The 14,828-nt window shown below is 38.7% G+C and overlaps 1 protein-coding gene across 6 annotated transcripts in view; it reads right to left on the minus strand.

The window, feature by feature from the left end:
* The window catches only part of CABIN1 (calcineurin binding protein 1), a 124,563-nt gene that overhangs the window by 14,412 nt on the left and 95,323 nt on the right, over positions 1–14,828 (minus strand). For all 6 annotated transcript variants that reach the window (XM_010575400.1, XM_010575366.1, XM_010575374.1 and 3 more), the window contains one exon: positions 1,230–1,521. In XM_010575400.1, the coding sequence (XP_010573702.1) occupies positions 1,230–1,521 (292 nt within the window). The remainder of the gene's footprint in view (positions 1–1,229; positions 1,522–14,828) is intronic.

A 14,828-nucleotide genomic window follows, 5' to 3' on the forward strand; every position in this document is an offset into this window, starting at 1 on the left:
ATTTCCACTGTATCCTCACCTGTCACTTTCCACAATACCTGTTACGTATATGGTTCATTCATAACTTTACCTGGGCTCCTATGAATTTGTCTATGGCATTTTGTGAGCATGTTAGAGCCCAAGCTTGTGAACAGATGGAGTGAGCACAAGCAGCAGCAGACGCTTTTTCAGAAAGTGTTCTTGCTAAGGTTGCAAGAAAGTACAGGCTATGGCAGGTGCTCTGCCACCTTAACATGCACAATATCCCACAAATAAGCACAGCCACCTCTTTTGGGCATTTGAGGCAAGTCTGAAATAGGGTCTAATCTTACTTAATTCCCCAAAGTGGAGCAGTACTGCCCTGCACAGTGATTTTGACTACTGCTAACAAGCCAGCCTGCCATGACAGCAGTAGAGACAGAGACAGCAGTAAAAAAAAAACAACCAGCATTCTCATTTAATTCTTTCCTCATCTAGACAAACTGTATAGGACCAAGTACATAACACAGTCCTAAAATCACACGATCGTGCTATAGAATAAATAACATTTGTTGTGTTTGTGCTTCTTCAATCCTTTTCTGTACTCTAACCTTGCACATAAACATACTAGGGCTATAAATAATGTATTTCCAACATTCCAGTCCTGCCAGATGCTTCTTTTCTCAAATGTGAAAAGTAACAGTGATAATACACTAACGTTATGAACCGTGTAGAAGCTTGGAATTTTCATGGTGTTATGTATCTCCACACACATATACAGGGAAGTGATAGCTATGCATCTAATTATGTTAATCAGGCACTTGTAAGTCAGATGTAGGCTGTCCACCAGTTTATTTCAATTTCAATAATTTCTAACTTTTTTAAAGATTTAAGGTATTTTAAAGAACTAGATCCTCACCTCTTTGAAGAAAATAAAACAAATGGGGAGGGGAGGGGGAGGTTATGCTACTAGACTTAAATTCTCTATTTAAAACATATAACTATTTTTAGGCCGCTATTCCATGATTTCACATGCAAGTTACATAGACAGTGGTCACTCTTTTAATCTACCCTATTAAGTAAAATACATATTAATTGTGTAGATGTGCCCAATTCAGGACCAAGACAAAAATCTCTGGTTGTGTAGCCTTTTGAATGTGGTCTAGTGATCATAATATGGGACAGAAGCAGAACTCAGGCACTGACTCACCATGTGGCCTCGGCAAACCGATTAGAGAGGGCCAAATCATTGTTGTCTCCCTGAGACTTACCACGTGTGAGATCACTCATGCTGGGAGCAGTCTCTACATTTTGACTCCGGAGATGCTCAGTGTCCCTGTGTGACTCCTGGGATGGAGGTACTGAAGATGCTGAGGAGGAGGAGGATGAAGAGGAAGAGGCTGGTTTGGATTTGGAATGCAAATCATTCAGTCTCAGGAGATTTTCAGGAGTCACAGTGTCTGGATTCACTGGGGTAGGATGCAGTGTGGCTGGCGTTACTGGGAAGAAGCTCTCTCTGTTGTCCTTTGTATGCTTTGGGGTTGTGGGTGTTTCTCCTGTGGACTACATAAAACAAAAAAGGGCAGGCAGAGACAGTGAGAAAATACGTGCCAGTAATTCTGCATATGCTACCTGCTTCAGTGACAACTGCAAGCAGTACAACTTTCTGTAGACAGAAAACACTCTCCCTAAAGTGAATATAAAATCAGTCACTATTATAAAGAAATCTTTCTCCTTTATGGATTATTTTTCTGTTCTTTATGGTCTATTTATCAAACTAACACTTGGTCATTTATTCACATTCACATTTACAATGCTTTATTTAATAAATCCCTCACAACATAATATACTTTCCTGAACTCTGTTTTTAAGCATGAATTACAAACTCCTATGAACAGAAACACATTTCTTTCATTTAAAAATATGTTGACAAACCCTTGACCTGAACAAACAGACCTGCAGTGCTTTAAGAGAATTTGCAAATTCTTAAAAGAAATTATTCTTAATGAACGATGTGAGAAAAAAAGGAGAAGGCAGAAAAACGTATCTCTTGCAAAATAAGTGATCAGCCTAACCCCAAATCATAAATTCCCAGTAACTGCAGAACTGAGTAACATTGGTGTCCAACTTGGAACAATGCTCCGGAAGATTTGGTGCCTTTGCAGTGGCACCAAGAGCAATGCTCTTCTCCAAAGCCAGAGCTAAGAATTCAATGCAGTGTCACTGATTATATAGACAGAAGGTAGAAGGGTGACATAAATTTACCAAAGAAGGGAACGAAAGTACCCATAAAACAAGTATCTTCCCTGTAATTTTTATCAGCAACCAAATAAAGTATTCTTGCCTGCCATGCTCTTTACAGTCTTCATTTAATGGAGACTTACTGGACTGTAAAAGATACGGTTGAATGGAATCCTCAATTGTTTAATTGTCTGTCTCATACCTCTGCCTCGAAGAAAAAATCATTTTAAACACGGTGATAAGAGTATGAGCGTTTGAAATAGAAATACAGAGTTCTGGTGTCAAATGTAAAATCAAATTGGGCCCTAATGTCCTAGATGACCAAAGATTTATTACAGTGCCATAAGAGTCAGCAGAATTTCACTGAGCAAACAGAGTAAATTTCAGCTGCAGAAAATACATACTTAAAATGCAGAGGTGGAAAGCACACAAGTACTTTTTTTTTCCTTAATAATTGGTGGAATGTATTTTTGAAGTTCCTGAACTTGATTAATCAACCTCTAAAAAGCATACGATTAAAACCTGCCAGATTCCATCTGCACACAAAAAATAAAATATAGCAGCTATAGTCACAACAATTACCATATTGGATCAAAAAAGGTCTATTCTGCCTCTGAAAGCAACAAGCTTCTGATGTTTAAAGCATTGGTTCCAGAACTAAAGGTCTCAAGACACAGAAATGGGATCACACAAACCTGAGGGAAATTAAGCTGCAGAAGAAAGCCTTAAGCCAGAAGTGAGATCACTAGAGGAAATGTTTTCAGCTGTGATTTAGAGGGAAAACCCTTCACACCCATGCACTTCATTAACTTACATAATACATTATGTAGAACCTGACGTTTCTGTGCTTGTATTGTATCCAAAATTTTCTCAGCAGAAATACACGAAGGTACTACTAGTTAGGTACATATCTGTTAAAAATATATCTGCGTCTCAGACTATAATTCTATAAAAATGCACAGCTATTTCCAGAGACAGAAAGAGGACATTTGGAAAGGAACTCAGCAATATTTGGATAGTACTCAGAAGAAAAATGATTAGTGAGAGAAGGGGCACAACGTCACGGAGTAATTCCTGCTGGAACGGACCTTCGGAGGTCTCTGGTCCAACTCTGTGCTCAAAGCAGAGCTGACTTCAAAGTTAGATCAGCTTACTGAGGGCCCATGTCCAGCCCAGTTCCAAATACCGCCAAGGATGGAGATTCCACAACTCCTCTGGGCCCCTGTTCTAGTGCTTTACTACCTTCACAGTGAATATTTTTTCCTATCACTTCATCCAGATTTCTCTTGTTGCAACTTTAAATAGGGCCTCTCATCTGTTTTCTTCCTCTCTGGTGAAGATAGCAATTCCATACCCCCACCCTCCATTAGTCTTCTCTTCTCCAGGATGAAGCAAGCTAGCTCGCTCTGACTTCATTGCCATAAGGGCACACCGTTGACCTGTGTTCAACCTCTTGTCCAGGGCTCCAAATCCTTTTTGGGAGAGCTGTTCTCCAGCCAGTTATGTTGCACAGGGGTCATTCTGGCCCAGGTGCAGGACTTTGAATTTCTCTTTGTTGAACCTCCAGGTAGTTCCTGTCAATGCAATCCTCCAGTCTACTGAAGTTCCTTTGAACGGTAGGTAGCCCTGCTCTCCAGCATACTGGTGTCACTCAAACTCAGTAAGGGTTCACTCCAACCCATCATCCAAGGCATCAGAAAGGATGATGCCCTGGTGTAAGTCTGAGGAATGCCACTGGGAACTGGCTGCCAGGTAGAATCCCAGTGGTAGGCCAACACGCACTTAACGAGGCAATGGAGGCAGTGACAAACATTGAAAAGGCCATCTTGTAAGTAGTAGATGATCCAGCACATAGAAAAGGTCGAGACTGAAACAACCCTTATTGGTGTACGTAGATAGAACCAAATTAATATTTTATTTCTCTCAAAATGAAGATGATGTATCAGGGACAAGAAATATACCTCAGTTTTTATTTTGAATTGGTTCGTCCAGGTGAAGATGTGGTTTGGGCAGAATAATTTTTGGTTTTTGCAGACAATCAACCTGCCTCATAAAGAGAGTAACATTTTATTTGCACAAAAGAATAAAGCTGAAACTAACATGATGTTTCTGTCTCAGTAAAATCATGACTAAAAATACTAATGTGTAATCAAAAAGTGCAGCCTTGTACCAAAGAATGGCAACCAAAGATTTATGGCTTTAAAAGGAATCTTCCAGATGTGACCTGGTGAAGAGTTGTCTAAGGCTTCTGTAAATAGACAGGTTCTTTTCAACCCAATGAAACAGAGCCCTTGAGAGGAGAAAAAAACCTCCACCTGCTCAGTGACTTTCTTCTCTCAGAAGAGGGGGTGGGGGTGGAAGAAAAAAGGAAGAGAAAGCGATCTTTAAAATAAGAGTCAAAGTGTTAAACACACCCTTGGCTACTGCGTATTCTGCAACTTGCATGGCCCTAAGAAAAGGGATTGAAACCTGCTTCATATGTTTTTACTGGACCCTGAAACTGAAGACCACCCAAAAGCTGTAAGCAGAAAGCCAAGACGAGCGCCACAGTGAGGCATGTGTTCCTTTCTTTTAAGAGATTTTGAATTTAGTATAGGGGCAAGAATTCCAGTGCCTCTGATCACTAAGTGATGCTACTCACAAAACCCAGGTGAGGGCAATGTCACTAACTATACTACTCAAGACATACGGGGCCACATTTCATCATCCTGCAGGTGACTACCTCCAGGAAAACACAAGACTTTGTAACACTGCATCTGAGAAATAAACCCAGAAAAACTCATTACAGGAAGTCTTGGATTTCCCAGAAGCACTTTATGTTCATCTAGTTCTACTGCTATACCAGCACTAAAGCATAATAAAGATTATTGTCCACAAACATACAGTAGGAAACTGAGGAATAGTGACAATCCTTTACCAGTGTTTTATGTGGTTTCTCATTAGGTTTTTTTTTAGTTTTTGCTTTGTTGTGGCACTAAGTAAAAACTACAGAAATTCTCCTTCCCCCTCTCCAAACCACCTCACTGTGCTGAGCGTCTGTTACCACCACCGCATTTGAAATACAGTAGCTTTATTACAAAGTGGCTTTAGTCACCAAGAGGAAAGGGATCTTTTCTTACATTGATGAGGATGCTACTTACAGAAGAAGTGCATATAACTGAAATAAGAATAAAACTCTTATCTGCCTTCTTCCTATCTTTCATTGTAATCGCAGGTTCATTTTGTCAAGATCAGACTTCCCTCTGGATTTTTAAAAACAAGATGAGGTACTGAAGAGTATGCAGTACTACTTTTGTCTTGACTACTATACTATCAAAGTGGATGCAAGAAACATTTAAGGCTTATTAATATCCAAATGACGTCATAGACAGTGAGAATAATAATCCATTACTTCCATAAGTATCCACTATCTTATTTGCTTTTCTTTAAAATACTTAGCAAAAACATTCTTTGTTATGAAGTCTGTATAAAGCTGAAATCTAAATGAATAATGAGCATGCATGTTTGTGTGAACTGTGACTATTTCTGACTTATACAGGTGACAAAATAAGTCTCCTTATTTGTTAAAACCTTGAATATTTCAGCATACGCCTCTTCTCGGAGAGTTCATTCAGCTTCACAGAGATTATGGACAAACCCTTCCCATGTTGAAAGCTGATGCAAAAACAAAGTAAAGAAAATGCAGGAAAGCCAGCACTGGGACAGCCTTCCACTGAGAAAAGTAGCAGCAAAAGTGCAGAATTTTTTTCAGGGATGTTAGTGGAAAAAACAGCTCCCTATAGTTTCCCAGTGAGGCACTTCAGTAGTGAGACAACAGCAGCGGCAAAAAGAAATTGAGCATTAAGATAAAACATGAGAAAAATTTTACTTCCTAGACTAGCTGCAAAGTCATAAACCAGACAACCTGACCAATGGTTTATTTTTACCATACTTACTGTTGTTTTCAAAACACATTTTGATAAACAAAGAAATCCTACAGGAACCTTACTGATACTACTTCTGGAATGGCTCACTGCTCCGGGCCTGTGGGAAAAATTAATGATCAAATGTTCCATAGAACGGGAAAGTGACAGTCTTCCCAACAGAAGTTTCCTAATGAAAGATGCTGGAACTGCAACTGTTACATAACATTTTCTTGTTTTTTGGGTTTTTTTTTTTTTAATTATTCCCATGTCTGAGTTTAGCACCCTAATGGGACTGAAGTCAGAATCCACCTAACAAAAAAGCGCATCTTTTTAAAAGAATACCAGCGCATCACCACAAAGCCTGGAAGCTGTCATACAAACTGGCTAAACAATATGCTGGCCACATTCCACAATTACCACTCCAACTTCTGTTCAACATTGTGTTTTAATTAAACTATGCCTATTCATATTTTTTTCTCAATCGCTCTGCAGCAATATTTGAAAGAAATGTCCTTTGGAAGTTTTCTTCAAGGTACATTAGAACTAGCAGCAATATTCACGATCCAGAATCTAAAGAACCTTATATTTCCTAAGATTACAGTTTTATTTCCCAAGATTACAGTTTTATATACAGAAAATAATGAACGTTTATATACATATGACTGAACTGCACTCTAGCCTAACAAAATCCTCCATTTACACAAATGCATGCAGGGGCTTAATGTCCTGGCTCTACACAAGCAGCCATATTCCAGCAATGCTTCCATACACAAAAACATCATTATTGGATCAACAGAGATAAGGTAGTAGGATGAAAAACACTGATAGACAAAGTAAAAGATAAAAAGTGACTTTTCTTTCCTTCATGTTCACTTAATGATTGCTTTCTGCAGGAGACAGAAGGAGGAGAGCTGTTAATTATATCAAGAATACACCTCCAGGATAGAGTGAGAGGGGGATGCCATGGCAACTGGCAAATGCAACAGTGAAGAAAATGGTCACCCTTTGGTAGGAGTGAAACCATGAAAGAGCTCGTCCTTTTGTCCCCCCTGTCCGCACCTCCTCCTTCCCCCTCCTTTCTTGTCATCTTTGCTGCATTAATAAAGCATACAGACAACTCAGGAAAAACAACTTTTTCTGTAAGCAGTCTCTGACGTCTTGATGTGCAGGAAGAAAAGATGAAAATTAGCAGCATGTGGGTGGAACAAAAAGGGGGGGAAAACATGAGGCAGAACTAGAGATGATTATTTTCTAATTATTTAATATTTTACTTATCTCCTCCCATCCCCAGCAAAGTGCCTTTATAGAAGGCTTTCAGCTGTTTCTTGAAGAGAACAGCTTGGTGGTTTGTTGTTTTGTGGTTGTTGTTTTTTTTTTAAAGTGAGAATTTGCGAAGAAAATGCTCTAGACATTCAAGGCAGTTCAAACAAGTCGCTCACAAGTTTTCTCCTTGAAGAAAAAAGCCTGAAAGACCATGTCACTGCAGTGCTGACTGCATTCCACAGCAGAAGGGGAAAAATCCCCTGAAGTGCCCTCTAGCTTCACTCACAGAAGACAGTTTTTTCCATTCCAAATAAAACGTCACATTCACTGTAAGGTCCAACACAGAGATTGTAACACCACTAGACTGATGCTGCAGAGTCAATCTGAGCACTTCTGAGGTTGCACGCGGTTCCAGCTGCAGGACCCCCCCACAGCAAGCCCATCACCTATGATCCCCTAAAATTCTTCAGTACTAGGCTGCAGTTTAAGATTACCCATTGCCAGTACTGGGAAGAGTTAAACACCGGTGAAAGGAGAAAACAAGACCTCAGTTACTCGTTTTGGAACTAGAGTAGGGCAGTAACAGCAGCACTAAAACAGCGCCTTTCCTCAACAAATACTGCTTTTGTATTACAGAAGCAGCAAAACTTTGTAAAACCAGGGATCACGTTGGCAGCCCGCCAGGAGCCTGAAAGGCATGGCTGATTTGCATAACCTGATTGTGCCTTTGTGTTCATAATAAAATTTATTTGTTTTGATTCTAGTGGCAGCTTCTTCAGGAAGCATCATGTTTAATTAGATCTGACACTGAAAGCTGCTGAAGAGTTTTGACTGCAGGTTTAGAAAGGGAAACAATGAGAGCACTGGGAGCTTGGCACCAGACAGTGGGAGAAGGTGGTCATGGATGTGTTACTTTGGAAGAGGCAAGTGAAGCTAAGGGAGAAAGGGAGGATTTGATCAGCCGGAATGGTGCAGGGAGAGCTCGAGGTTTGGCAGCTGGAGCAGGAAAGGGTGGCTGAAATTTTCTTTTCTCTCCCTCACTCTTCAGGGATGGAGTTGGTCCCAGAGCAAGGATTTTTTTGGCTAAGGCAGCAGTGAGTCTTAAATAACTCAGTAATGTTGAAATAGTCCCTTCTCGTGACATTTAGATGATATACTATACTTTGAGAAGCCAATAGAAATTTCAGCTGCTACAATGCTACCCATTACTAGGACTTTCTACTTACAGTCCCATATTCTCAAGGGTCACAACACAGGACTACACACTTAGTGGCATTTTGGAACTTTGCCTTTGAACATTCTTGTATTTTTAGAGATGTTAAATCCAGCCCTGTGTGCAATGTTGATGTCTGCAATGTTTTAAGCTATTTGTTTTATACAAATTCAGTTCTCAGGATTGGCCATATACAGTATAACCTAACACACAACCACAAAGTTTTACCTGTCCTCTTTAGGCTACCTGTTGTGACAGTTTAAACAGTAGTGAAAGCTGTAATTTTAGTATTAAGGCATTCAATATTAAGTCCACAGTAATAAAAATACCTTTTCAAATTGCAAGTCAAGAAAAAAAGACGACAGATATGTTCTTGGACTGAAGTATCTCCACATGCACTAATAGAATATTCTGTGCATTATGAAGTTTCATCCTAGCTTGTGCTGCAATAACTTTCCCATGTCGACACGTCCTTAACAGTACCACAGACATCATCATTCTATATAAAATTAAGAATTTAATATGACCAATTTTAAGCAGTCAGTGGAAAGGCTTATTAGAAATTCTGTCATTATCTAGAAGCTTCACAACTGCTTTCTGCCAGCACATCCTCTCCTTGGTCCTCAGGAACACACATTTAAGTGTAATGCTACATCAAGGTCAAACTAGTCTGCCTCTAAATCTTTCACTGTCCCTCAACAAGGCCTCCTTGGTATTCCATTTCCAGGGACCATTAATTTCGCATGAAAATCATAGTTGGCAAGACTAAAAATATATCTTATAACTCCGAGCAATAGCCGACTGCTTTCAGGATCTGCAAATCTTTTTGATAACATTCTTAGACTGAGAAAAATCAAAGAAAAGAACAAGCACACTTCAAAATGCTGCTTGACCACAAAGTGAATTAATCTCTAGTGTAACTTTAGTAACTTAACTACTAATGACACAGTGACCACTACTGCATAACAATTTCAGCCCATTTGATGCGTGTGTATCAAAAATCTTGCTCACACTGAAGAACTTAAACAGAAAAGGACAAAAAGAGGAGGAATAACTTTCATCCACGCCTGTTCTCCAGTCCTGTGTGCTGCACGGCCATACAAATGCCTGTGCCAGCACAGAGGAACATATACCACAGCAGAGGAAAGAGCAGCCACCAAGGAAGCAGGCTTACTTCTAGCAGCAGTTCTCACTTTAAAGTGCTGATTTAACTATGCTATGTTCTTATACTATGACTCACTATCATGTCTTCCAGAGGTATTACTTTAAACAACAAGAAAGTTCAGAAAACTCCAAGACCATCACAAGTCATTCAACCAGAACTACTTACTTTCTTCCCTCAGTTACCACTCTCCCACCTTTTCCAATTGCAGGACTACTCACTTCATGACTTTAAATACTAGCATAAGCTATTACATATATTTGAGTCACAACCCCACTCCTGATTGGTCATTACTGGTGGTCATACGCCCTTTTTTTGAAGCAGCCATAGTCTGAACTAAATTTAATTAGTCTCCAGAACTTTGGCCTCTTGTTTTTAAAAACAGTTCAATAGGCTAAAGGGTCAATAGGCGATACTAGAAAATGTGAATATTTGGGAAGATATTTTGTTAAATCCTCAGCATACATTAGTTTAGTCATATGATCAGCTCAGCGACTTCCAACAAGAGCAGTTAAATATGCAACAAGCAGTAAACCAAAATTCTCTGAAGGGCTGATGATTGTACTGTTGTAACAGATAAAACGATATTTATTTTCAAAGTCTTCACTGGGCAATCTTCTGTAACACTGAAAACTGATCAGACAATATTGCCCTTGTCCTCTTGTCTGAGGATACGGTAAGAAAGATAAACAGCAGCATTAATATCAGTGTTTAAGAATGTTGCATCGCTACTCTTTAGATTTTGAACAAAAGTGTGCTGAAATTGATGAATACATCACTTTTAAAAATTATTATTTTGGAATACCAAAAGATACCTCCCAGCAACTTACACTGAATACATTTTTATATCAATCACTGGAATCTCATCCATGCTACTCTGTTCCCACACACCATAAAGTATTTTCCTTTTCATTAAACACAAAAAAAAAACCTGCGTACATTTTAGTCTTCCCCCCCCTTTCACGTTCACATTAGATAGTGTTAAAAGCTCAGGTTTTACTTCACCATTATGGTTTAACAGTAAATACTTCTCAAAGTAACACTTAAAGAACCTAGCCAAATACAAACACAGTACAAGCTATTCATAAAGTTAAGATCTCCCCCGCCACCCTCCAATATGGTAGTATACATGGATTAATTTATATTGTATGTACTAGCAGCTTCTTCAAGCTCACAAGTCTCTCTTTGGTAGCCTCTTTGAATGACTGTTTCCCATCTTCAGCTGCTTCTGCATTAGACATTAAAAACTCAAAGCCCCCATTAGCAGGATTTGATAAAGCAAAACTGCGTTTGCTATGGCAAAACATCAATTACTCCTGAAAGCAAGAGTTGGATCCAATTAAGTTTGAGAAGATGTTTAATTGATAAGATGATGCTCAACTGATTTTGTTTAACTGGTAAGGTTCCTCACCCCACTAGAGGTCTAATGTTACACCATTTTATCCAAGTCTGTACTGAGTACACACAGGTACACCTTTCTGTTAAAGCTATTACAGTCCAAGCACAAGCATACTGTTAAGCATCCTGTAAAGACATTAAGCAACATCTGAACTATGAACAGCAGCCACATGTATAAAGGACCCTTTTCTGAAACACAATCTTCTGTCCCTGGCACGAGCAGGCTATGTCGCCACCCTATGCAAGATCTCATGACAGAGCATCTACACTTATTTCTTCGTTGATGTATCATATTTCAATAGCGAATACCTCAATTTCAACATTTCTCCAGGAGCATAGGAACTTATCGTAGCAAGGTTTTGTATTACCATGTTTTCCTGCCTTCTTCAAAGCTGGGAGCCAACCTTTCTAAGGCTCTTCCCCATCTATTTAGCTGACTTCGTAGAAGAAGTTAAGAGTCTCATTGGCTCAATACATGTTAACATTGCATTAGTCACGAGGACTACAGAGGATTTCTAAAATCAAGTGAAAGGGTCACAGTATTGCCAAGCTATTAAAAAGATTAGATGTCATCACAAAAGTATAATAACCCACTCTGTCAAATTCCATTTACTGATTGCTGTATTGTTTCCTGCTTATGCCTGAAGAGGCATATAAAAAGATTTCAACAGAGTTGTTAAATATTTAGGTTAAGAACTCTGACTGGTCTGGAAGAAAGTTGAAAAGCCATAATTCAAATAATTCCTAATTTTAGTAGCAAGTGAAAACTTTCATAAAAAAACCATATACTGCCTGGACCTGTAAAATACAACAGCCAACAGAGAAAGACATACATCAAGGTGGATTTTGTGTTCACTTTTTTTTTTTTTGACTGTCAATTTCTTGGGATAAGTGACTGAAGAACCACAGGCCCTGTAAACCTACTCAAACTATCCAATAACAAAGCACTTCTCTGTGCTGCGGCAGCTCTATACATGACTCATTTGTTTACAGAAGGCAAATACTTGCCAATTTTAAATAAAACAGGATTCAGTCTGTTGAAAACAGACAGATGTCTACGAGAGTGGCTATTCCTGTGTCTCCACACTAATTCGTACTGCTATACTAGCAGTAGGGCAGCTTCACAGGGCTTACAAGATCCTGCCAGAAACAGACAAAAATGAGAGTGCAGTATGTAGTAATTTCATTAGCTGGAACCGTTTCCTAAAACAGAACGTGTACAAGCTTCAAAAGTGCATCACGTTAAGAGGTATGTTTTATTTCAAGAGATTTAACAGGAAATCTCATCACTTCCGGTGCAGTTAAATACTAGCTCACCTATTCTATCTACTTTCAAGATTAGTTTGTGTGCAGGTTTTTCACCATTCTGATGTTTTGCCACATGCCTCAGTAACTGTTAACTTTGCTGGAAGAGCTGGCATAGCAATCGCATACCCAGAATAATCGCATACTCAACAAAGCCCAGCAAGTAACTTGGCAGATACATGCAAGTTTGTTGAGTGTTTTTTAAAAAGGTGAACACATCCAAAAAGCAAACAGTAACATTACTTTTTAAAGCAGCTTATTAGCAAATTCTTTTTATTTTGAAGTCATAAATCAGTGTGATGCCGCCTATTTTTTCCCTAAGATAAACTAAAAAAGCCTTAACATGCTGAGCCCAGATTTCTTTATTAAAAAAAAAATTAAAATCTTAAATACCAGACTAGGAACAAAGAAACACTTCTATGAGAATACCTGTCAACTTTGCTGTTCATTTCTATAGTTCAATGGAAAAAAGTTACTGACTTCCTGAGGGGCACAAATTGGAAAAAAAGTTACCTCCAAGAAAATCTAATAAACTCCCTTTACTCTTACATCCTCTCCTGTTACTCTGCTAAGATGCACTGTACAAATGCACATTTTAACTAAACACACTGTTAGATAATTTTTATCTCAGTATTAACAACTGGAAATTTTTATGGCTACTCAAGACTCATACTTTCTACACAGCACGGGGAAAAACACAGGTTGGCATGCCTCCTGACAACTAAAATTAACACCATTTCAGGAAGAAATGTAGTGTGAAGGTAATCTTGTCTAGAATAAATGCTGTGTAACGGAGTCTGCCCTGAGGGTTTGAACCTCCTCTACCCTCCTGGTCAAGGCAATAATCACCAGTAAAACAATATTCATCAAAATGAGATGAGGAGAACAAGTACCCATAGATTCAAGAGAATAGTGCATGAAAACACAAGATTCAAGCTCCACTGAAAGGCACATATCTTAAATGGAAACAACAACAACAAAAAATCTGGAACCTTTCACAAAAGACACAGAAATATCTGCTTTTCCTAAAGTTGCAGAGTAGACAGCACTAAACGTTGTTACAGGAGTTGACCTACAGCCTCAATTTTCTTCAGCTCCACTAGGTGGAAAAACCTAAAAGGCTGGCCTCTTAACTCTATATAATACAGAAGGTTCACCTTCTAAGTTCTTCTACCTATTAACCAGCACCTCTAACACAGTTGCACTTTAGTTCTGAGAAGCGTTTGTCATGTACGTACAACACATTGTAGGAAGGACCAGGCAATGTGCATTATCTGAGGTTACATTGAAAAGATCTGAAGAACAGAGGCAGTGTTCTGGTGATAGACAGGGGATTTGCTTCAGGAGCTAGAAGAACTATCTGGAGGTTTAAAAAAATGCATTTATTTTGAAAAAACAGGTGAAATAATGTGAAAAGGATTTGAATACCTAAGACAATACTTAACTTGCTAACATCAGAGATGTACCTCCTCAAAAGCTTATGTTTTTGCAAAGCAGATGGGTTTATTTTACAGTAGAAAAGCCTCATCCAACTATGGAGGATGAAAAGAAATTCTGAAAGACTTTTACTGTCCTTCCATTTTAATGAAAATTAGTGCCTAGGCAGAGGGAAAGAATCAAGTGATGGAGAAGCAGGCAATTCTCCCCATCCCTGCAACCATAATACTTTTCTTCTGGTAACTGTCAAGTTGGAATGCAGTGAGTGGGTATCTCTAGACTAGTCAATAGCATGTACTTCTCCTTGCACACTTCTACTGGGTAAGACACATGACAGGAAGATGAAGTTATAGATGATAGAAGATTAAATAATAGCAGAAGAGATACTTGAGGGACAGAAAAGACAAACCACAGAAAACCAGAATAAATTTTTGCAGCTCATAAAACAAATGTGTTCAAGACACTTCTGAAAGAGCTCTACTTTAAATTAGTACTGAACATGATTCAACAAATTCATATAGTTATCTACTTTTCTTGTACAGAAAACCTTAGAGATGGTTCCTGGTTTACACTTAAGCATGATACAGATCACCACTTCTGAAACACTCAAAGACAACAAAAGGTTTCTAAGTTGCACTCCAACAGATTTTTTTGAAATGTTTTTAGACAAATATTAATTATTTTTTGAGAGCTAGCAATCGATAACACATACTACGTTTTCATAGCGTAAAACATGCACAAAGCCCCAAGCAGTATTAAAACACAGACTATTAACTAGGAACATAGATTTTTCTTCTAAACGTGCTTTATCTTCTAGTCAAAATCTGCTGAACAACTGCTTCATTGTGTGCTGGTGGCAAAAATTACGGGAAGTACAAAACTACAAAATACTTCGGGGCTTTCAGCTGATGGTTTGCTGGCAAAATGAATGACCACTAAACATGTC

Source organism: Haliaeetus leucocephalus, unplaced genomic scaffold (assembly GCF_000737465.1).
Source record: "Haliaeetus leucocephalus isolate CR32 unplaced genomic scaffold, Haliaeetus_leucocephalus-4.0 Scaffold13, whole genome shotgun sequence".
Taxonomy (NCBI): Eukaryota; Metazoa; Chordata; class Aves; order Accipitriformes; family Accipitridae; genus Haliaeetus; species Haliaeetus leucocephalus.